This window comes from Drosophila bipectinata, chromosome 3L (assembly GCF_030179905.1).
Source record: "Drosophila bipectinata strain 14024-0381.07 chromosome 3L, DbipHiC1v2, whole genome shotgun sequence".
NCBI classification, from domain to species: Eukaryota; Metazoa; Arthropoda; class Insecta; order Diptera; family Drosophilidae; genus Drosophila; species Drosophila bipectinata.
This window is the reverse complement of record NC_091738.1, coordinates 4333515-4355294: the sequence shown is the minus strand read 5'-3', so window position 1 is coordinate 4355294 and position 21780 is coordinate 4333515. Positions and strand designations below refer to the sequence as shown.

The following is a 21780-nucleotide window of genomic DNA, read 5'->3' as shown; positions in this document are numbered from 1 at the left end:
GACACAGTTGTGGTTGTTGTTGCAGCCGTCATATATATATTTTTGTTGGCAATTGTCATCGGCCACATGACCAGTCTGTCTTTGTTTGCATTTGGCAGTGGGGTGGGCTTTGGGGGTAGCTTGTGTTGCAGGACTGATTATGCCACACCATATTTTAAAGGGCTTAAATTTTAATTATTTACAGGAAAGTAAATAAAGGGAAGTCATCAACAAAATTAAACCACAATATCGATAGGCTTATGGTTGCATTTTAAAAAGTAACTGGCATTTTATTTATCTAATAATTGGTCTATCTTTTTAGAATTATAAGCAAAAATCATCTTTTAAAAAAGATAAAGCTACTTAAAGCTTATCCCTAAGATATTCCCAATTCACCGCCCAAGAAAACGCTACCAAAAAATCCATCACCCACCAAGGGTTAAAGCTTTTTGAAGTCTACGCAACCCACAGGAAAGCTTTTTCGACCATCTTGGGCTTTCGATTGGCCGTTTCCGGTTCGCGTCTCGGCTAAGCCTCAAACGGTTCAAGCTTCCTCTACTTGAGTAAAATGTCTTAAAATATTTAAGTAGATCTAGCTGTAAAGATAAAGAAAAATACTGAAACCAGCAAACTAAAAGCTTACCATGGGAGTTTATTCAAAGTGCCGCCAAATGAAGCGGAAATGGCAGGCCATTTTTGTTTTTATTATGCAATTTATGACAATGCATAACGCATTTTAATTGTCCTGGAATGTAATTTAAACAAAAATGCTCGTATATTGCATCAGTTTGTGCTTAATGACTCGAAAAGTTTATTCGTTTTCATTTGGTAATTTAATACAATAATAATTACATTAATTAGCCTTTCAGATTTTTTGTTTTCCTTTTTTTATGACAAATATTGTACATTTCATTAGCATACATACTACTTTGTATGTGTGCCGTGGTTTTAATACATAATCGGATTTTCATTTAACAACTATCTCAATAATTTAATGTAATGCTACTTAATTGATTTCAGGTGCTTATTGTAATACTTATTCCGAGTTTGATTTGGTGAATTTTGGCTTTGAAAGAACGACAAACAAATGGTATTGTGCTTTAAGGAACGCATCTCGAAGTTACAATATATTTAGCAATTATAATACTGTACATGGCTCACGACCAGCATTCACACCCAATCAATACAAATCCTTCGAGTCCTGCGACTCGAACGCCCATCCATCATCGAGGGGACTTGCCATCACAATTCATTAAGACGAAATCACAGAGCTAACTTAAATCACTCTATATTATTATTTTCCCTTTTAGTTTGATTATAGAGGCTGCCAGAGGGATTTCCCAATCGAAGCAGTACCTGGTGGGGGCAAGTGGACCCGGGAAACTTCACTGAGGATGCAGGTACCGTCGCACTCCGTCTGGCTGCCAAACTCCTGCTCGCAGATGCAACTGGAGCTCTCCCTGCTGAGCAGGGCCAATTGGACTCCCGTGGCGCTGCTGACCGCTATCTCCTCGCTGGGCGGCGTCGTCGATGGCATTTCCATGAGGGCCATATCATCTTCGCATTCGATGACGTTCGGATGAAGGGGCTTAAAGTTGTTCCGGCGCCACGGTGCCATCGCGGTTCCCTGCCCATGAAAACCTGTGCCCGAATTCAGGGCTGCAAAGGTAACCACACTTTGGTGGTGATGCTGCCCGTGGCCATTGTTCTGGCTGCCGTTAAATACACCACTCGTCGCACTACCGTTATTGCCAGCAAGGCCATTCGGCGGCAAGTGCAGGCCGTTTTTGCCGTTGTTAATGCCACCGCGACCTGGCCCAAAAAGATTACTCCGAATCCGCATCGAGGAGTTGGCGTAGGTCGACCTTATGGAGGTGGCACGCGTGTGCATCGAGAAGGTCCTTTCGTGGGCATCCAGGCTTGTTTGGAACTTGCAGAAGCAGGCGGCGAAGCGTTTATTAAATTCACGCTTAAACTTTTCCTGCACAGATAGAAAAAATTCAATATTTAGTAAGTGATTCAATATTTTTAGAGGCTTTCGTTTATAAAGTGGAGAGCTATTTCCATTCCAAGAACATTTTGAAGAGCCTCTGTAAGCCCACTTATTTTTCTCACTGTTACATCCTACTTGGCTAAAATCGAACTTTCAGTCTTCTTTTGGGTTAATTAAAAAAGTATATTGGTGGGGCAACAAATTTCCAGGAAAAAACAAAAGCAAAACCTGCCTTAAGCGAAGGCATCTGTTTTTAGACTAATGAATGTGCCCCCCTAGCACCTCCAAGACCAGGACCTCCCACTCAGCCATAAGCAAATGCCATTTGTCTCTGCTGACAGTAAAATAGAATATTTGTTGACAAAGTTTTCACGCACACCCCCAAGGAAAAGTTTACGAGCCTCGCAGATCTCCGGCTCTCAATCTATCTTTTACAGACAATTTAAGTGTCAAAGAAAACAGCCTTTGGGGTTTTTTTCCTTCGATTTTCACAATTCGCCGCTTTGACATAGCCAAGATTTTTGTGGATTTGGCTAAAATTTGCGGCTTGCCAGTTCTTGCGGCTCAGACAGTAGGTGTTTGCTCATTGGCTACAGTGGAACGTTGCTTTAATTAACTTTGACAAAGTTTCGTTCTATTTGTGTCAGCGATTTTCGAGTGGAACATTTTCTGCCGAGTAAGATGTAATTTATTTTTAGATGAAAGCGCCGCGGATGCTTATAAATCATAAGGAAAAAATATTTAAAAAAAGCTGGGAAATAAATCGATTGATGGGAAGCTAAAAGTGAAATGAAGTGAAATGAGTTATTGGTATTTCTTGCCTTTCAATTTATGAGCTTATTAATTTTTTGATAAAAGTCCAATAGGGTATGCTTTTATCTACAACTTGAAGGACTTTATCAAGGAAACTTTAAGGACCTTCTCTATATTAAGCTGCAACACTTTAGATGCCACAAAACTAACCCAAAATAGCCTCGAGTCCCAAAACTATCCCCTTTTGTCCCCTAACCTTATGTTATGAAATAGTCCTGCCACAAAATGTGTCCCTTGGGGGTTAACTGGGGTAAAACGGAGAGCACCAATCAAATGTCAGACTGGGAAATGTAAATTCAACACTCCATAAACAAATCGAGCCAAATCATCATTGCCATTTGGGCCAACTTACGTTGTAGATGCCATAAATAAAGGGATTGTAACAGCTATTGCTCATGGCCAGCCAGTCGCAGCAGAACCAGACGATGCTAATGAAATGGTAGTCGTTGATTTCCGGTATCGTCACATAGAGAATATTATAGAGTTGCAGCGGCAGCCAGCAAAGGCCAAAGATAACTACCACGATGATCAGCATTTTAATGACCTGGCCGGAACAGAAAGAGAGGAAATTAAAGCGCGGCCGGATTTTCATTTTTGCAACAGGGAGAGAAAAGTTTCACCAAATGTTAGGAAATTAAAAAAGCTTATAAAATATTTAGAGTGCATTTGAAATAATTTAATAATTAGTTTTAAAAGTTTATTAATTGGTGATGGGATTTATTTTTTGAATGTAGCACAAAGTACATATATTTTTTTACACCTTTTCTAGTTAACTGCAGTTTACACACTGCCAATATTCTCACCTTTTTTTTGTTTTTTAACAGGGTTATATCCCGCGAATCCTGGGCATTGCCCGGGGCCCTCGTGCCCCACAATCGCACCGCCATTTGGATGTAGACAAAGCTGATTACACAGAAGGGAACCAGATACTGCACAAAGACCAGGGTATAGCGAAATGTTTGCAGTTGATCATCCGATAGGTTCTTGTTCATACAGAACGGTCTCGTCATATTAAAGGTCTCATTATCCTCTAAACGTTTTTTGTTTTTTTTTTGGTTTTGGATTTTGATAAATGCAAAATTTGTTTGATGAGAAGGCATCGTGCAGGCATTTAATCCTAGAAAATCGTATTGACTTACCACGAAACCTTTCGGTTAGCTCCTCTACCCGAAACGCAATAGCAAAGGGCACAGCAAACAGGAGGGCCAGCAGCCAAATACCCGCAATTATGAACTTTGATATGAACTTGGTGGGTCGTGCCCTGCATGCAAAAGTGAACGACGATTTTTAATGATTCCAGAGCTCAATCGAACGTGTTCGTAATGGGGTCTTACCTCAGTGGATTGATGATGGCCCGATGGCGATCGATGGCAATAGCGGTCAGAGTGAAAACCGAGACGTTGACACTTAGTGCCTGGACGAAGGGGCAGAAACTGCACATGAACCATGGCAAATTCCAACTCTGCAACAGGGCAGCCTGAAACTACACAGAGGGAAATGTTTGTGTTAGAAAGATCTAAGGAAAATAGTTTTTTTTTTACAAAAATATCAAGTGTTTGGTACAGAAAGTAACTCTATGTTTGATTTACAAAGTCTCTCTATTGTTGACTTTGAGCTAATTATTTTTCTCAGTGCCAAATATAAGTAGAGAGGGCGACATGTGCTTGTCAGAGCGATGTGCGATGATTAAATCAACCCAAAATGGAATCCCGCACAAGTCTAAGGCCAAATATCATTAATGGACACTGGACTGCAAACATCGAGAATCCGTGCAGAGTGTTTTGTTTGTGCCTCATGGCCCTGCAACAGTATGGTGGAAACTACAGCTTCCCCAATCTCTGTCCCATTGTTGTGGAGTTGTTTGACACTGATTTGGGGTGGCGAGTACGTGAGTGTTGCGGTTGCTGCGGACATTTGTGGCAAGCGGTAGGTAGCAGTGGCCATCACAGTGGCACAACTAAATCTCTATTTGATTGTGGTATTAAGTGCGGAGAGTAATGTCGCAGTTTTTGGTAAAATTCCAACGTCAATAGGATCCATTTCCAAGAGCTTAATTAAATTGTCCGTTTCTGTTATTTATAGTTACCATATCAAGGTCAGAATTTATTCTAGACAAGGCTTCAAATATTAAAGCAATTTAAATTATTAAAGCGTTTCCGTAGGCTCAAGCATTTCTATACAAAAGCCCATCCTTTGTGCTAGCTTGTACTAGTTTTCCTGTTTAATTAGCAACCTAAAAGTCCCCTCTAAAATGAACAAGTAAATTCAGCAGAATTTTGCACCAAAAATAGCCATGTTTCCAGATAAGCCAGGATTAATTAAACATGCTTTATGGGAGCACTAAATCCTCATCTAGTATTTTACTTTTATTTTGAAGAAGGTCGCTCTTTAAAATGTGCTAAGCACAGAGATGAAAATTCTCGGAAAATACTTTACTTAAATGAATTTACATTCCTATTATTTTATTATAATTTCAGGGTTTTTGGGGTAACCACTCCATGTAGATTTAACTTTCTAGGAAAATACAGCGCTTTGCATGGCGCCAATAACAATTGCTTATTCAAAATAAACATTTTCCGAGTATCACATAAAACTGCCGACACCAAATATGGTATGAAACGAGAGCTCAATTTAGAGACAGGGCGAGAAAATTGTTCACTTGGCTTTTAGCACTTTATTCCCAGTGGCTTATACTGAATACTAATCCCATTAACACATAAACCGAAAATCGCATTAAAATTTCAAGTAGGTAATATTCCATTACCCCAATAGCAGTGGGTGTAGGCTGTGCCAAATTTTGTAATTCCAGCTATGGAGGCGTTCAGTGTCCGGAAATTAAATTGATGCCGGATTATACCCAAACTGATGTCCCTCATTCCCTGCGGTGAGGTCTATACTTTACGTTCAATGACAAAAATAAGTGAAAACTAATGCTGATTCCAATGGTCGACCTGATTTATGCCCGTAGAGTGTCAACGGCGGCGGGCAACTAAACTCATTTGAGTCGAAATCCATTTAGCGGGTGCAACACTGCGTATACGCTACACTTATTAAATGCATTTTAAATTTGCATAAAACTAGCCTAATTACCAGTAGGAGTGCAATCAAATATAGTGGCCATAACTCACCTGAAATGGTATGCAGAATAGGCCAATAATGACGTCGGCGAGGGCCAAATTAGCGATATACATATTAGTGACCGTTCGCATTTGCCGGGTGGTGGCCACCACCCAGATGACCAGGGTGTTGCCAATGACAGCCACAATACTGATGCCGCCATAGAAAATGGACAAAAGTGCCACAATCTCAGCGGGTGCCGCATACAGGCGCTCTGGAAATAAATATAAAACATTTATGTGGGATTGCTCGATGGCAGGACTGTTCTCTTTAATAAAAAAAAGCTTTGCAATTTTTTAAACATATTATTATGCTGTTTTTCTGTCAGTGAATCTTTCCAGTCTGACAGTCGCCGATTAATTCAGGTGTCAGTTGTCACTCAGTCAGGACAGGACGGGACCGGATTGACGTTACCGAAGAGCGTTAGGCATCAAGGAAATTAAATTCCAATTGATATAAACATAGTGGTATAGATATCCACAAATCCTGTTTTTCCGGTATAAAAATTTCAAAAAATTACATTTCCGTATTCCATTCCCCTGCCAATCCTCTCATGTCTCGCATTTTATGCGAGCTTACTCACTTTCATGTCTAATCCCCAGGGTCTGAAAATAAAACTCATGAATGATGCAAGATCAAAGCACTAAAGGCGGTCTGTCAGAACGTAAAGAAACTTGTCAATATTTTGATTGATGATATATCAAGTCAAGTGTCCCCGAGTTATTCCACGAAGGGATTACAAGCCGGCTTACCGAATTCCGCCTCCTCCTCCGCTCCGGGCAGGAAGTCCACTCGCGATTCCTCCTCGATTAGCTCCATTGCCATGGCACAGTTTTGATTCTTTTTCTTGGCGATTCGGTGTATCCTAATGAGGATATAATCTCCCCCAAAGCTACACCTTAAAATTGTAGCTTGTTTCTACTGTTGTTTATGAGCCACAGTTCATCTTGTGTGGGAACATTTTCTTGAATCTTGAAGAAAAGGAAAATGAAAACCATTAAATTAAAATTGTCTGAAAATTGGATTACAAGTTTTCTGATACTTTTCAGATGGTCAGATATATCAAAAGGGCAGGAAATAATAAAGAAAATCCAAAGCTACCTCCAACGTTGGTAAACTGACTAATGGTCCAGGTGAAATCAAATGTCAGCTGTCGGATGTGAAAAGTTTGTTTTGTATAATTGAAAAATGCACCAAACTCATCTCTATTCCCTCTCATCGCCCCCAGCGCCATAAAAGTGCTTGCACTGCGTTTCGCATCAAAACCATTACTTCCCCAATAATATTTTCATGTTTTTATTGGCAAAAATATACGCCAACGTAGTATGTGGGTGGTTTCAAACAAAAAATAAACAATGTTTCATGAATGACTGAAAATCGGATGCTCAGTGTGTTTAATTGGCCATTTATCGAATGGTTAACATTGTGTCGACTCGTTAATTTATCTTCTATTGTGTAAACACTGTCAAGACTTGTTAATTTATTGAGTAAAAAAAACGGTTTTTTCATACTATATAGTCTTTTATAAAAAGTAGTTTAGCCTTCTGCTTTTTATAAATTTCGAACTTTAAAGTGAAAATGCTTTTTACCGCAAAACAAACAATAGTCCAAGGCTATAAACTCCCCACAATATGGCTAAGAATTTAAGGGGAAAGCCCTTCCGATAAAAGTATGCAAAAATTCTTCACGGGAACTTTTATGACAGGCTGGAATACATTTTTCCCAGAATAGTTTCCCAGAATTCTATGGCATCCACCCACTCCCAAATTCTTTTGGTGTATTTTTTTTGTGCCACCTAACGTATGGATAAATATTTGCCAAGGTATTATGGCCAGAACTTGATAAGAGGCAACCTTTCTTCGAAATTAGCATTTGCCGTAATCCTATTTTACTTGGGAGCTCCAAAGCCCACAATCACTCCCATTTCCTAGCTGCAGATAATGTGCCAGCTTAGGATCTAATAGGATTTTCCAAGTGAGAACTAGTGGGAGTACGATTCATTGTTCAAATTTTCAGTAAGTGGTCCGCCGATGCCACCGCCAACTCGTTCTGTCAGCGTCTTGTCAACTGAAAAGTTCAACGCTGTCAAGGCCAAAACAGAAACCAGAAAATGTGGTTAAGTTTTGAGGGGATACTATGCAAACGTAGTTGCTGCTGGCTTTTTAATAAATTACATTCTTCAGTAGGAGCTTCTATAAAGCTTCTGGCAACAAAGAGAACAAAAAATAGTCAGGATCCGATTATACTGCTTACGTTAAATGCAATTAGTCCAGCCAAGCGAAATGGCGAGATTTTCTAATTAACGTCAAAGGAGACTTTTTTTTTTATTCTGGTTTTCCATCAGTTTTGATGGTCAACTAATTGAGAGGCAAGCATTTTCGGGCCATTAAGCTTCTATTCAGTGTGTGTGTGCATGTGATTTTGGGGCGAAAATCATGCTGGCGGGAAAAGTGCTGCTATTGGTATTGCTCCTCTGGCAGATTTCCCATGAAACCCACTTGACGTTCACTCGAGAACAAAGCAACAGGGAATCCACGTCGTTCAGGTCCTAACCATTAATTTGTAAAATTTACAGACTTTTGACTCCATCGGATACACGTGTAGCTGGCTATATACATATGCCTGGTGCTAGATGTGTGTGAGTTCTGAAATTTGGGTAAAATATTTGGTTGAATAAGAAATTTTTGTTGAAGCAACGAATATTATTAAAAGTGTATCCTATTAGAGCGTCATTGGGGCGTTCAACATCAAAGTGAACATTCTTATTAGACGGCAACGGTGAGCAGCACAAAGAAGGCGGGCCACCGAATTGGCAACAATGTAGTATGAAAATGTCCCACCCACGACATGGTCCCTTTAAATAACACCAAACATTGCGCATACGACACATAAGCCAAGAGACAACAGACGCATTATGGCAAGGCTTAGGCCATCGCATTGCAAAGGCCCAAGGCGGTGGGCTTTTAATGAAAAAAATAAAAGGGAATGGCTGGGAAAAGACAACATGTCCAATAAAATCGGAAATGTGCACTGGAAAAAATATCCTAAACGAAAATCTTTACACCAATGATATACTGATGTCTAGCATTGTCCTTCTTCTATGTATTTTTTAGTCCATATCACATTTTTATTCAAAGTGTAATCTATTTATACACTTATTTCTTATTTTTTCTGAAGTTCGTGAGGTGAAGGGACAAGTAGAAGCTTAAGAATGGAGCATGTAATTTTTTTGGGCTCTGTCTCTTTGTTTACAATGCCTTCGGACTTTTGGTTCTAAGCCTGAACTTTGGGGAGGCTTGGATTTTTACGGTTTCTGGTTTGATTGCGCTTTTGGGATCCATGTATTCAGGTGTCTAGTCGTTATTTGAATAAAATATTATCTATTTCGTGATCATTGCAATTAAGATGGTTATTTTGGGAAACGTGTCAAAAAGGTGAATAGACATTCTTCCTTTTCTGTATTCTTATGCTCTTGAACTTTGTATTTTTCCTTTTTGTGTACGTAATTATTTCCCAGACAGTTTCAATTGCCTGTGAGTCCGAAATCGAAAACACTTCATCGCATTTTATTCAATTTCCAGCTTAAGGCCTCTTTGCTGGCAGGCCCCAAGGGAAAATCAATTAAAAATTCATTATATTTGATTTTGAAGGTAAATGATTTTAGAGCACTTAATACATAATTTCTACCAAAGCGAGATAAAGTGCTTTCTCCCAATCGCTGACCCAAAAGGATTGTCTGCCCCGAAAATGTAAAATTCTGTTGAAAGCACTTGAGAGGACACTTTCCAAAGGAAAAAGGCCCTGGAACATTTCCGCTGATTTGACTGTCGGCCCATCATTCAACCGGGTGGATCCTCTTTAAAGTTTTCCTCCAATGCCCTTGACTATCTCATCCAGAAGTGTCCATCAAGGGTCCATGTTAAGTGCCTGTCATTATGGTCGCAGGTCCTTTGACATTGTTTGCGTAATATCCTGGCAATTTGCGGCACTGTTTTGTTTGGCCTTTCCCCTTTTCCCCCTGCTACGAACTTGCCAAAAATTAGTCAAACCTTAAATCTTTTAAAATTAATAACACAATTAGGTTGTCAACAGCGATTGCCTTTTTGCCAGCAATGGGAGCAAGGGACTTCATTTTGACAAAACAGACAAGACCGCCCTTGAAAGTTGGCCTAGGTGTCCTGTTGCCTAGGACACGTGGCTCGTAAAAATGTGTAACAGAGATGCCAGTTAATAAAGAAGTTAATTGGGCATTCCTTTCACTTTTCTTTGTTATTTAAGGTATCGCATAAAGGTACGGTATTATGGACTTTGTTTTTAAATTAATAAACATAAACATTTTTTAATGTTGTAATGGGAATTTAAGTCCTTATTATACCAGTAGCCCGTTTCTATGGCAACGAGAAAGCTACCTTTGGATTTATATTTTTTTAAATTTGGTCTCACTTAGTAGGCCATTCCTTCAAAAAAATGTTTGGACCTCAGTGAAAATTTTTCCTGAGTTCAGTCTGCCTCCGACCGTCAACATGTGAACATCTATTTTTATTTCACAAAAAAATCATTTATTTGTTTTTCTTTTTTTATTAGTTCTTATTTATTTTTAATAATATAAGTATTATTTTTTTTATTTATTACAATTATCACTATAAGCAATGGGTTCTCAGTTTCCGTGTAAGTACGATTTGGACATCCTGCTTTCCTTATTTTCTTCGACTCTTAGCTTTTTCATCTTCCTCACTATTGGTTGCCTCATTTTTATTATAATTTTTTTTATTATTTAAAATTAATTGAATTTTCAAGAAAAGTGGAGTTTTCAATGGGCCTATAACTACCGACGTGTGAAAACGTTATTTTTATTTAATTTACTTTTTTTATTTATTTACTTATTTCATTTATTACATTTATCACAATAAGCAATCGGTTCTCAGTTTCCGTGTAAGTACGATTTGGACATCCTGCTTTCCTTATTTTCTTCGACTCTTAGCTTTTTCACCTTCCTCACTATTGGTTGCCTCTTTTTTATTATAATTTTTTTTATTATTTAAAATTAATTGAATTTTCAAGAAAAGTGGAGTTTTCAATGGGCCTATAACTACCGACGTGTGAAAACGTTATTTTTATTTAATTTACTTTTTTTATTTATTTACTTATTTTATTTATTACATTTATCACTATAAGCAATCGGTTCTCAGTTTCCGTGTAAGTACGATTTGGACATCCTGCTTTCCTTATTTTCTTCGACTCTTAGCTTTTTCATCTTCCTCACTATTGGTTTGCCTCATTTTTATTATAATTTATTTTATTATTTAAAATCAATTGCATTTTCAAGAAAAGTGGAGTTTTCAATGGGCCTATAACTACTGACGTGTGAAAACGTTATTTTTATTTAATTTACTTTTTTTATTTATTTACTTATTTCATTTATTACATTTATCACAATAAGCAATCGGTTCTCAGTTTCCGTGTAAGTACGATTTGGACATCCTGCTTTCCTTATTTTCTTCGACTCTTAGCTTTTTCACCTTCCTCACTATTGGTTGCCTCTTTTTTATTATAATTTTTTTTATTATTTAAAATTAATTGAATTTTCAAGAAAAGTGGAGTTTTCAATGGGCCTATAACTACCGACGTGTGAAAACGTTATTTTTATTTAATTTACTTTTTTTATTTATTTACTTATTTCATTTATTACATTTATCACAATAAGCAATCGGTTCTCAGTTTCCGTGTAAGTACGATTTGGACATCCTGCTTTCCTTATTTTCTTCGACTCTTAGCTTTTTCATCTTCCTCACTATTGATTGCCTCATTTTTATTATAATTTTTTTTATTATTTAAAATTAATTGAATTTTCAAGAAAAGTGGAGTTTTCAATGGGCCTATAACTACCGACGTGTGAAAACGTTATTTTTATTTAATTTACTTTTTTTTATTTATTTACTTATTTCATTTATTACATTTATCACTATAAGTAATCGGTTCTCAGTTTCCGTGTAAGTACGATTTGGACATCCTGCTTTCCTTATTTTCTTCGACTCTTAGCTTTTTCCATTATTATTTTTTTTTTTGTTAAACCAAATATTTTTCGGATCTATATGGTCCACGTTGTTAGGACTATGTATGAGTAGGCCAGACTATTATTTTTAATACTCATTTTATTTTAATTTATTTTTTTTTATTTATTACATTTATCAGTATAAGCAATGGGTTCTCAGTTTCCAATGGGTTCTCAGCAATGGGTTCTCAGTTTCCGTGTAAGTACGATTTGGACATCCTGCTTTCCTTATTTTCTTCGACTCTTAGCTTTTTCATCTTCCTCACTATTGGTTGCCTCTTTTTTATTATAATTTTTTTTATTATTTAAAATTAATTGAATTTTCAAGAAAAGTGGAGTTTTCAATGGGCCTATAACTACCGACGTGTGAAAACGTTATTTTTATTTAATTTACTTTTTTTATTTATTTACTTATTTCATTTATTACATTTATCACAATAAGCAATCGGTTCTCAGTTTCCGTGTAAGTACGATTTGGACATCCTGCTTTCCTTATTTTCTTCGACTCTTAGCTTTTTCATCTTCCTCACTATTGGTTTGCCTCATTTTTATTATAATTTTTTTATTATTTAAAATCAATTGCATTTTCAAGAAAAGTGGAGTTTTCAATGGGCCTATAACTACCGACGTGTGAAAACGTTATTTTTATTTAATTTACTTTTTTTATTTATTTACTTATTTCATTTATTACATTTATCACTATAAGCAATGGGTTCTCAGTTTCCGTGTAAGTACGATTTGGACATCCTGCTTTCCTTATTTTCTTCGACTCTTAGCTTTTTCATCTTCCTCACTATTGATTGCCTCATTTTTATTATAATTTTTTTTATTATTTAAAATTAATTGAATTTTCAAGAAAAGTGGAGTTTTCAATGGGCCTATAACTACCGACGTGTGAAAACGTTATTTTTATTTAATTTACTTTTTTTTATTTATTTACTTATTTCATTTATTACATTTATCACTATAAGTAATCGGTTCTCAGTTTCCGTGTAAGTACGATTTGGACATCCTGCTTTCCTTATTTTCTTCGACTCTTAGCTTTTTCCATTATTATTTTTTTTTTTTGTTAAACCAAATATTTTTCGGATCTATATGGTCCACGTTGTTAGGACTATGTATGAGTAGGCCAGACTATTATTTTTAATACTCATTTTATTTTAATTTATTTTTTTTTATTTATTACATTTATCAGTATAAGCAATGGGTTCTCAGTTTCCAATGGGTTCTCAGCAATGGGTTCTCAGTTTCCGTGTAAGTACGATTTGGACATCCTGCTTTCCTTATTTTCTTCGACTCTTAGCTTTTTCATTTTCCTCACTATCGATTTGCCTCATTTTTATTATAATTTTTTTTATTATTTAAAATCAATTGAATTTTCAAGAAAAGTGGAGTTTTCAATGGGCCTATAACTACCGACGTGTGAAAACGTTTTTATTTAATTTACTTTTTTTATTTATTTACTTATTTCATTTATTACATTTATCACTATAAGCAATCGGTTCTCAGTTTCCGTGTAAGTACGATTTGGACATCCTGCTTTCCTTATTTTCTTCGACTCTTAGCTTTTTTCATTCTTTTTTTTTTTATTAAACCAAATATTTTTCGGAACTAGATGGTTCTTTGTATTAAGTACTTTATATGAATAGGGACGATAGGGATTACTATTCCTACTTTAATTAGTTAATTCTCTAATGGTTAGGGCTATCACTTCAGCACTTTATAGGCCCACTTTAAATGACTCATCACGTAATCATCTCTTACTTCAACTGTAATCCAATAAAATAAAACCTGGACGAATTAAAAAGCCATGGAGAAGTAAACGAGCTGCGAACTTATTTTTGTTATGTTACTATCTTTTTTCCATTCCTTATATTAAATCCAATCTTTTGTTTATTAATAACTAAGGCGAATTGCTAAAAACTCTACTCAAAAATATGGCTCATTGAAGAAAGCAAACATATATTCAAATATGCTCAAGAATAAAGTGTGATTATTACCCGTAGGTGCTGTGGGAAACCACAAAATCGTGAAACGCACTCCCTGGCACCCGAACTAGCTCCGAGCTAAGTTAATCGAAATGTACGAGTAGTTACATTTTATTTCACTGCCTAATTGCCGAAATATGCTCTGGGACGCAATCAAGTTTTCCGTGTGAAATTCTAATTAAATTCTCGAGGCGATAGAGCCCTTTTCTGGTGTTCACTTTTCGCCGATTATGGATTCACTTTCACTGGAGGCGGCAACCTGTCCGCAAGAGTTCCCGTTATCAACTGTTGGCAGAAGGCCAGGAGTCTTCGGGCCGAACAACTGTTGAACTGTTGGCAACACGGATACGAGCCCGAAAGCGAAGCCAGGCCGAACCGGCGAAAAAAGCGAAACGTCTGCTGGCCGAAGGATATTCAAGGATATGCGGGTCTTTCGGCACTCTTGAGAGAGCGTCAAAACACAACAAGTTGCACTTCAAACTTGTGGGCCATCGAACACGTTTCGCCTAAACCTTAAAGACGTAAATAAAAGAAAATGTAATAACTGAAAAATTATGATTTTTTTTATTCCGCCAGCCAAGTTTATGCTAATGAAATATTAGCAAGAAAATTAGTTAGCCATTTAAGAGAGTTTTTCGTATTACTCGGAGGAAGCTTGGGTTATTTTTTCAGTTTTCTACTTATCACGGCTCTTCCATGTCATCAGATTTAACGTTAGCCGACACCTTGACATTCTGCCAGCCAGGAGCTTACCAAATCCAAATGACTGCGCACACAGGACCCATTGAGGCTTGCACCTTTTGTGGCACGCCCGCGTTTCCTGAATGGGAATTAAATTACACATCATGCTGACTAAAAGGAACACAACTGCCAACAATTTGTACCACACTCTGAATTCTTTACATTTTGGCCAAGATAAACATATGCAAATTCGGTGGAAAATGTGGCGGAAATTGAAATCAGATAATCTGAAAAGTGCTCATTCAAAATAAGACCCGTCAGGGGGGCTAACAAGTTGACAAATCAAGTTGCCAAACCTGTCAGACATTTGATGGCAGCAATTAGCCAATCTTCGACCCGGATAAAAATTTTCATCTCACTCTGTCTTATCTTGAATACTTTATGATTCTCTGGAAAATTTGGGGCACATGCCTGAGAATAAGTTTGCCACACGTGTGCACTTTTGGCCTTTTTGATGAGATTTCATAAGCCGATCACGTTTTGTGGCAACTCGTTAATATGTGAAATGCTCTAAAAAAAAAGGACATGATTTCTTAATTAAATTCCCAAGTGTTTGGGGTTCAAAGAACCCGCAAAGAAGAAAAACTTACAGCAAAGGGTTTCTTCAAGGCTTGATTTAAAATTCAGGGATCTTTTTTCTTGTGACTAGACTGAAACCCCCAGCGTTATGAATTGGCAATCATGTAATCAGCAATTTGCTTCAAATGCCAAAATTATTATTACCTTTTTGGGTGTTTGGCAACCTGTCCTTTTAATATTCTTCAGCTTTTGGCTTGGCAAACAATATTGACGCCTGACAGGTGCAAAATGGGCGTAACTGATTTCGTTTAAGTGTGCTTTTTGGATTGAAACATATTTGGGCTTATAAAGAAATTGATTTCATTTCATGCTCACTCAGCATGAGACTGGCATACTCCAGAATAAACGGCATTTTCTATGTGAATTTCAAACGGAGCATCAAATTCGAAAATAGGCAATATTCCTGTCGTATCCAAGAGCAGGGGTCCATCCTCTATTCAATTAAAATTCTTGGAATTGTAGATTATGGATAATTTTGCTTACGCACTTGTCACATATTGGGCAACAGCTTTCAATCTAGTTGTGGCCAGAGTCCTAATTAATTTAAGATATGCTTCGTTGATATGGCAAACGATTCTTAAAACCCATTCGATTTGAGTATGTTGACTCGGGCAGATGTTCTTGGCTTAGAATATTTGCATATCCAGCCAAGGCATTACTTGCATCGCTTGGCAATCGATGAAGCAATTGAAGTGCATTTAATTTCACTCACTTACAGTTCACGGCACTTCTCTTGAGGGGTTTCTAAAGAGGACTTTCCAGTCAAGGGACTGCAATGGCAGCGACAGACCTAAATCAAGTTAATCAGCACATCTAAATGCACATAAATGGCACAAAAGCGACCGCCTTTGCACGTTTTTTCGACACAAAAAGGATAAAGGACGTCGACAGAGAATCCCACATCTAATCGGACATCTCAAGTGACGACCCACAGGGCCAATCCCCGCGGAATACATCCAACTTCAGACTTCAGACTCCGTACAAGAAAAATAAACAAATTTCCCTGTCAATTGTCAGTTGGTTGAATAAACTGTCGCCGTGAAAATATTCAGAGCCACTAATTGCTGTCCTAGTGTTATAAATATTAATAGAACTCCTGGCACGGGACTGTCTAGAACTGACTGATGTGTTTATTTCCAGCACATCATGTTCTTAATGAAAGTCGTTGAAGATATACGTCGTAATTGATATGTTAGTTCTTGGCTCTGGTAAACCAGCATGAATTATTTATAATGGAAAAATAATCACATAACCAAAATGTCAGAAATTGTGGTTGTGAATAAATTATAGCCTGGCACAAAAATAGTCTCTAACATATAAATAATTCAATTAAAATTTGTCTTTGGTTTTGTAATTAATTTTAGGCAGTATTGTAGTGAGTTTCACAATTATGTTTCACTTTGCCCTTAAGGGGTTATATACAGTTGTGATATATGAAAAAATCGATTTTTTTTTATTGCATATTCTTTAAGTATATTCTATTGGGAATACTCTCACAAAAATTCAAAACGATCGGAGCATTAGAACCGAAGCTGTAGCTATTTATAGCGCACTATCTGCATATAAAACTTGAACAAACTTAAAACTTTAAACGCGATTATCTCAGAATCTTATTTTTGGGAAATTACCTTTGCGGTGGACACGAATACTAAAAAACTACTAATCCGATCAACACCAAATTTTGACCACTTATTTATTATGATATTAGCTAGTCCGTGAACCAGGGATTTTCAATTTTTTTGAAAACTCCTTTTTTAAAGCACAAAAAACGAAAATCTTAAACGTTGAAAAAGTACATTTTTTGTTAAAAAAGTCGCCATTTTTTTTTAATCAAAATTTTTAAAAATCCCTCGTTCACGGACTAGACAATACAATATACTAACTAAACTTTTTTGAATTTTGGATTTCGGATGAACCGTTTTCGAGAAATCATGTCCACCGCAAGACACCATCGAAAAAAGACGATCCGGGAATTCGGCTATAACATTTTTGTTATGTAATATTTTTTTATGAAAAAATTTTATTAAGTACCCAGAAACATGTACTAAACAACGTCGGTAAAACATTTTTCATAAATATTTTCTATGGTGTCAAAAAAAAATCGATAAAAATCCATATTTTTGCGCGGTACAACTGTATATAACCCCTTAACATAATCTTTTGTCATTATTTTAAGCCAGCCTGCCAAAATTCTCTGGAAATTGACAGTTTTATTATCATGCTTGAATATTTTCAATTTTCCTTACAATTGTCCTGATTTCATTGCTCCTTTAACCATAATTGACCTTTATTTTGTCCTCACTTTCAGCTGACACAGCTGAGTCCTTCAAGAAGACAATCAAAAACTTTAAGAGAAAATCGAGAAAATTCCTTTGCCGACATTACCATTTTTCTATAAATAGAAATATTTATACAAAAATTACGCGTCAAAGATTCTTTCTATTCGATAATAAAAGCATTTTATCCCAGAAAAAAATGACAAAGATTTGCAAATAATTGCCATATTACTTTCGCTTTGCCCTTCCCTCACAACCAATCCAGAAAAGACATTTTCAAGTAGAGACTTTTGCAAAAACAAGGGTGGAAAATTTGCATTGCTCGTGATGTTTTGTTTAGGAACCAGGGAGCCCTTCTTGCTGAAAACAGAAAGCGAAAAATGGCAGTTTTTCAATAAAAGTCAACAAGCTAAAAGAAAGTGAACGAGTAATATTTACGTGGCCAAAAACGTGTTGGCATGAGGACACAGGACTCTGACAAACGGAAACAGAAGAACACATTAAATAATGGAAGGATACCTCGAAGAAAGCAAAAAAGGCTATGTTGATTTTGCAGGTTACCAGGGAATATATGATAAAAAATGCATACATGAATTTGGAGTCCGAAAAAGGCAACAATAAATTGTTTAAAAAATTTCCTTTTCCACATTCCACAGCCTGCTTTGTAGAACTAAAGCCGTAAAGCCAAACAAAGTAAATGGTAAGTGTTAGAAAAGTTTTCAAGCGGAATTTAAGAGTACAAGCTCTTACAAATTCTCGGCACTTGAAAGTTCTTTAAACTTGCGAGATAGCCTCCTTCACATGTCCTCAAAGATCGAAAAAAGGAGAAAAACTTCTTAATTACCCGAAGCATCTGGCTCCAAGCCGTACAATGACCCTTTGTGAAGAATCTTAAGTCGAGTTTCTTTCAATTGAATTCCCTTTGCACAATTTGAGCTAATTTTTGAGCAGGCATTCGTCGCTAATACAATGTGCCATTACGAATTCCAACTGTTCCTTGACCTTTTCGGGCCAACAATGGCAATCACAAAGGTGGGACAAAAAGCCAACAAAGAAGAGCAGTCCCCCCGTCCCAGAGGTCCAATTAAACGATGCAAGCCCGATGGAGATGGTAGGCACTGCAACAGATGTTAAGTTCACGAAGGATTTTTAAATGACAAAGTCCTGCCACTGTGCCACTGAGTATGTGGCCTGAAAAGGAAGCAATAACAATATCGAAACAAAGCCGATGGAAAATGGGAAAATAAATGAGTATCTGTGAAAAGCCCTTCAAAGGCTTGAATTCTCAGGAATTTTGATTGCTTGCGTCAATACTGTTGCTACCTTGGACTTGTGGAGAGAAGGGGCCATCTGCAAAGAAACCCCATTATTGACGCTCATAAGTAGACTACACCAAACGCTGTAATTTTATGCAAATTAAATCAAAACTTGTCGACTGATTATTTTTGCAACATTATTATGACTTTGCCGGCTCAGTCCACCGCATAATAAAAAATACAAAAATAATAAGCTCCCGCAATTCGAAAGTATGGCGTGGGATTATTGCGCGATTATTTTCACAGCCTTTCAGGCCTTTAAGCGCCAAGGATACCGGGATAATTAATTTGGTTATGCGAGCTGTAGACAATCTGAGCCAAATATATTTAATCAAACACTTTGGCCCCAACGAAGAGGTCATTATCTGGCATCATAACTAATTAGTGGTCTGACAATTAAAAGCCAAAAAATTTTCAATCTCTGGGTAAAATTTAAGGGCTATATTTCTTCATTGTGACATTCCTGTTCAGAAAGTACAACACAAACAGGAAAAGGCCATTTGTTCTTTGTATTTTCTCACCTGGTTGTCTTGTATTTCATGTTGGCTTATTCCTCATAAAACATAAAAAGTATGTCCTTTGATAGACAAATAAATAAAATGAAACTCATTAGAAGGGTTGGCCGACTCCTTCGGTTAGCTCTCTCTAATGTATGAAAATGATCTGTTTTTTTGTTGTTCTTCCTGCGAAAGGGAAGCTGTGAAAGGGGTGTCAACATCCTTGAGGTGGTTACTCTTGTTTATTATCTTCTTCTTTCCCTATTAGCTGGTTAATTTTCTCACCAAGGCCTGGCATGTCGCACCTGTAATAATACCAACGCCAGCGTTCTGTAATTAATTTTCTCAGTGCCTGGGAACATCACCAAGGAGGTAAACTTTCTTAAAGTTTGAGGTGGAAAATATGTCAGGAAACTTAAGGCATCAAAGTTACAAGAAAAGGCGAATTCCCAGCTGCTATGCAGTAACATTCAAATCCAAAGAGTTTAAAGAAAAGTCTTAGCATATCTGACACTTCTAATGCTCAATGACTGCACGAGTACTGGGCAAAGACATTTTTGGCATTGTCATTTCAGAGAATAAACCAGAACAAAAACCAGAAGAGGGGAAAATAGTTTTCATTGGGAATTCCACTGGAAATGAATTAAGCACAAAACCTAAACTATTTGAATACCGCAAACAAACAAAACACTTTGTATTCTTTGCTGTTTCGTTCAGCCACGTGATGTATCGTCGATTGGATGCTAAAATTTCATTGATAAATTTCACAGACAACAAAAATTTACTGGCTGACTGGGAGAACGTTTAAATTGCTCAATTGCCAAACAAATGGTCGTAGTGTATGCGGTTTTAATAGATTTTTTATTATTGTTTATTCATGCAAGAACCCCAATCAAATGGCCTGTCATCGGTTCCCATCGCCTTTCAAACTTTTTAATATGCTTACAGAGTGTGAATTAAATACACTTAATTGCAATAAAAAGGACAATTTAAGTCCTTTTTTTGGATATCCATTCGATCGTTTGTAAATCGTTTTATGGATGCACTACTCACCGTATTCAACAAAATTAATTACTTCTCCAATGGATTTAAATGCGTTCCGTAATTAATTAATGAATTCTCATTTACCCGCCCGATGCAATTAGCCTTCTGGTTATTTCTCTATTGACTCCGCGGTCATTTGCTTAACGGCCATAATCAGCACCCGAGCAAACAAAATTGTATCTGTGTTTATTTAAACTCGTACAATTAGATAGCAGCACCGAGAAATTAGTTTTCAAATAATATTTTCAGCGTTTTATGCACTTATTCTGTGTATTATTTTTGTAGATTTTTTGGCGTTAATCGCGGTTAGGCGCTAGCTGGCTAATCAATGTCGAATAAATTTGAGTGAATTTTGTCGAGCAAACAGTTTAATATATTTTTGATACAGTTTCTCGATCGCGAGCCCACAACCGCACGATAAAAGCTCTCAGAGCCAACTGATGGCAATGGCAGCTCGGCAGGCAGGCTGTTAATTTTGGATATTTTTTTTTGCGTGCCGGCTTCTATTGATTCCCCTACACTCGAACACACACAGATACAAAGAGGGGCAGGCGCGCGCACACACACCATCTCCCTGTTTTTTTTTTTATCTCAAAATGCCGGGCCAAGAATACGCATACGTCAGAAGTTGCGAATGACACGACCGAAAAACTCAGGTGCAGCCCCAAAAGAAATCTTAATCAATTTGCCTTCTTTTGTGGCGCTGTTAATATAAATCCATAAAAAATCCAACGCCAATTCAGCTGGGAGTCTGGGCGTGTCTCGACTGTTTCACTTTTGTATACTCGACTATTTGTTTACTGATTATGCCTGCCACCCACCTCAAAACAAAATCGACAACAACCAGCCCTTTATTGCCTCCCCCACAACAAAATTGATACAGATAAGTGAAAGTTTCTGTGCCTGGATATTGTTGAATCGGTAATTACCATTTAATATTGAGTTAAGTGGATTTCTAGTGGAGTTTCCCCACTTCCGTAGACTATATCAAGCCCAGACAGTCGTCTCGGCAAGGTTTTCTAATTGCTAGGCCAGTTAGTTGTCATTAAATGGTGGGTTTGTTGAAGGGACTGAGGGCAGACTAAGTAATTAACGTTATACGAGACTAATAGATATTCTTATATATGCTTTAGTGTAACAAAATATTTCTAAGCAATTGCCATTTCCCTATTGTTTATGATGATTGTCTCCACAATGATTAATATTTCATCACATATTTGTTATTGTCAGTCATATAATCTTTCACCAGAGCTTATGTATACAATTTCCTTTAAATTCGAGCCTTTAAGCCAAGGCCATCACTACCATGTACTTCAGAGGGCTTTTTAAATTGATTGTAAGGACAAAAGGCTCATCAGGAGGTACACATGCAAGACAATGGCCAT

At 37.0% G+C, this 21780-nt stretch overlaps 1 protein-coding gene and 1 long non-coding RNA gene across 2 annotated transcripts; both read right to left on the bottom strand.

Moving 5' to 3' along the window:
- Positions 1-778: 778 nt before the first annotated feature.
- Lkr (Leucokinin receptor) lies at positions 779-20816 on the bottom strand. The gene is made up of 8 exons (XM_043211822.2): positions 20405-20816; positions 6655-6873; positions 5914-6116; positions 4120-4268; positions 3925-4046; positions 3589-3815; positions 3138-3329; positions 779-1960 (listed from the first exon to the last, which is right to left on the bottom strand). Exons 2-8 carry the CDS (start codon positions 6725-6727, stop codon positions 1295-1297), a joined length of 1632 nt encoding a protein of 543 aa, XP_043067757.1. The 5' UTR covers positions 6728-6873; positions 20405-20816; the 3' UTR covers positions 779-1294.
- LOC138926444 (uncharacterized) lies at positions 17238-18179 on the bottom strand. Its single transcript, XR_011442977.1, has 3 exons — positions 17977-18179; positions 17509-17898; positions 17238-17456 (listed from the first exon to the last, which is right to left on the bottom strand). It is a non-coding gene; the product is annotated as an uncharacterized lncRNA (long non-coding RNA).
- Positions 20817-21780: the final 964 nt, after the last annotated feature.

What these genes read in the sequence shown, in the direction of transcription:
- Lkr (XM_043211822.2), bottom strand. Translation starts at nt 6,727, where the DNA reads ATGGCAATGGAGCTAATCGAGGAGGAATCGCGAGTGGACTTCCTGCCC. An exon ending in GGAGGAGGAGGCGGAATTCG is followed by an intron (nt 6,117 to 6,654) that starts GTAAGCCGGCTT and finishes ATTTATTTCCAG; the next exon opens with AGCGCCTGTATGCGGCACCC. An exon ending in TATTCTGCATACCATTTCAG is followed by an intron (nt 4,269 to 5,913) that starts GTGAGTTATGGC and finishes CCCTCTGTGTAG; the next exon opens with TTTCAGGCTGCCCTGTTGCA.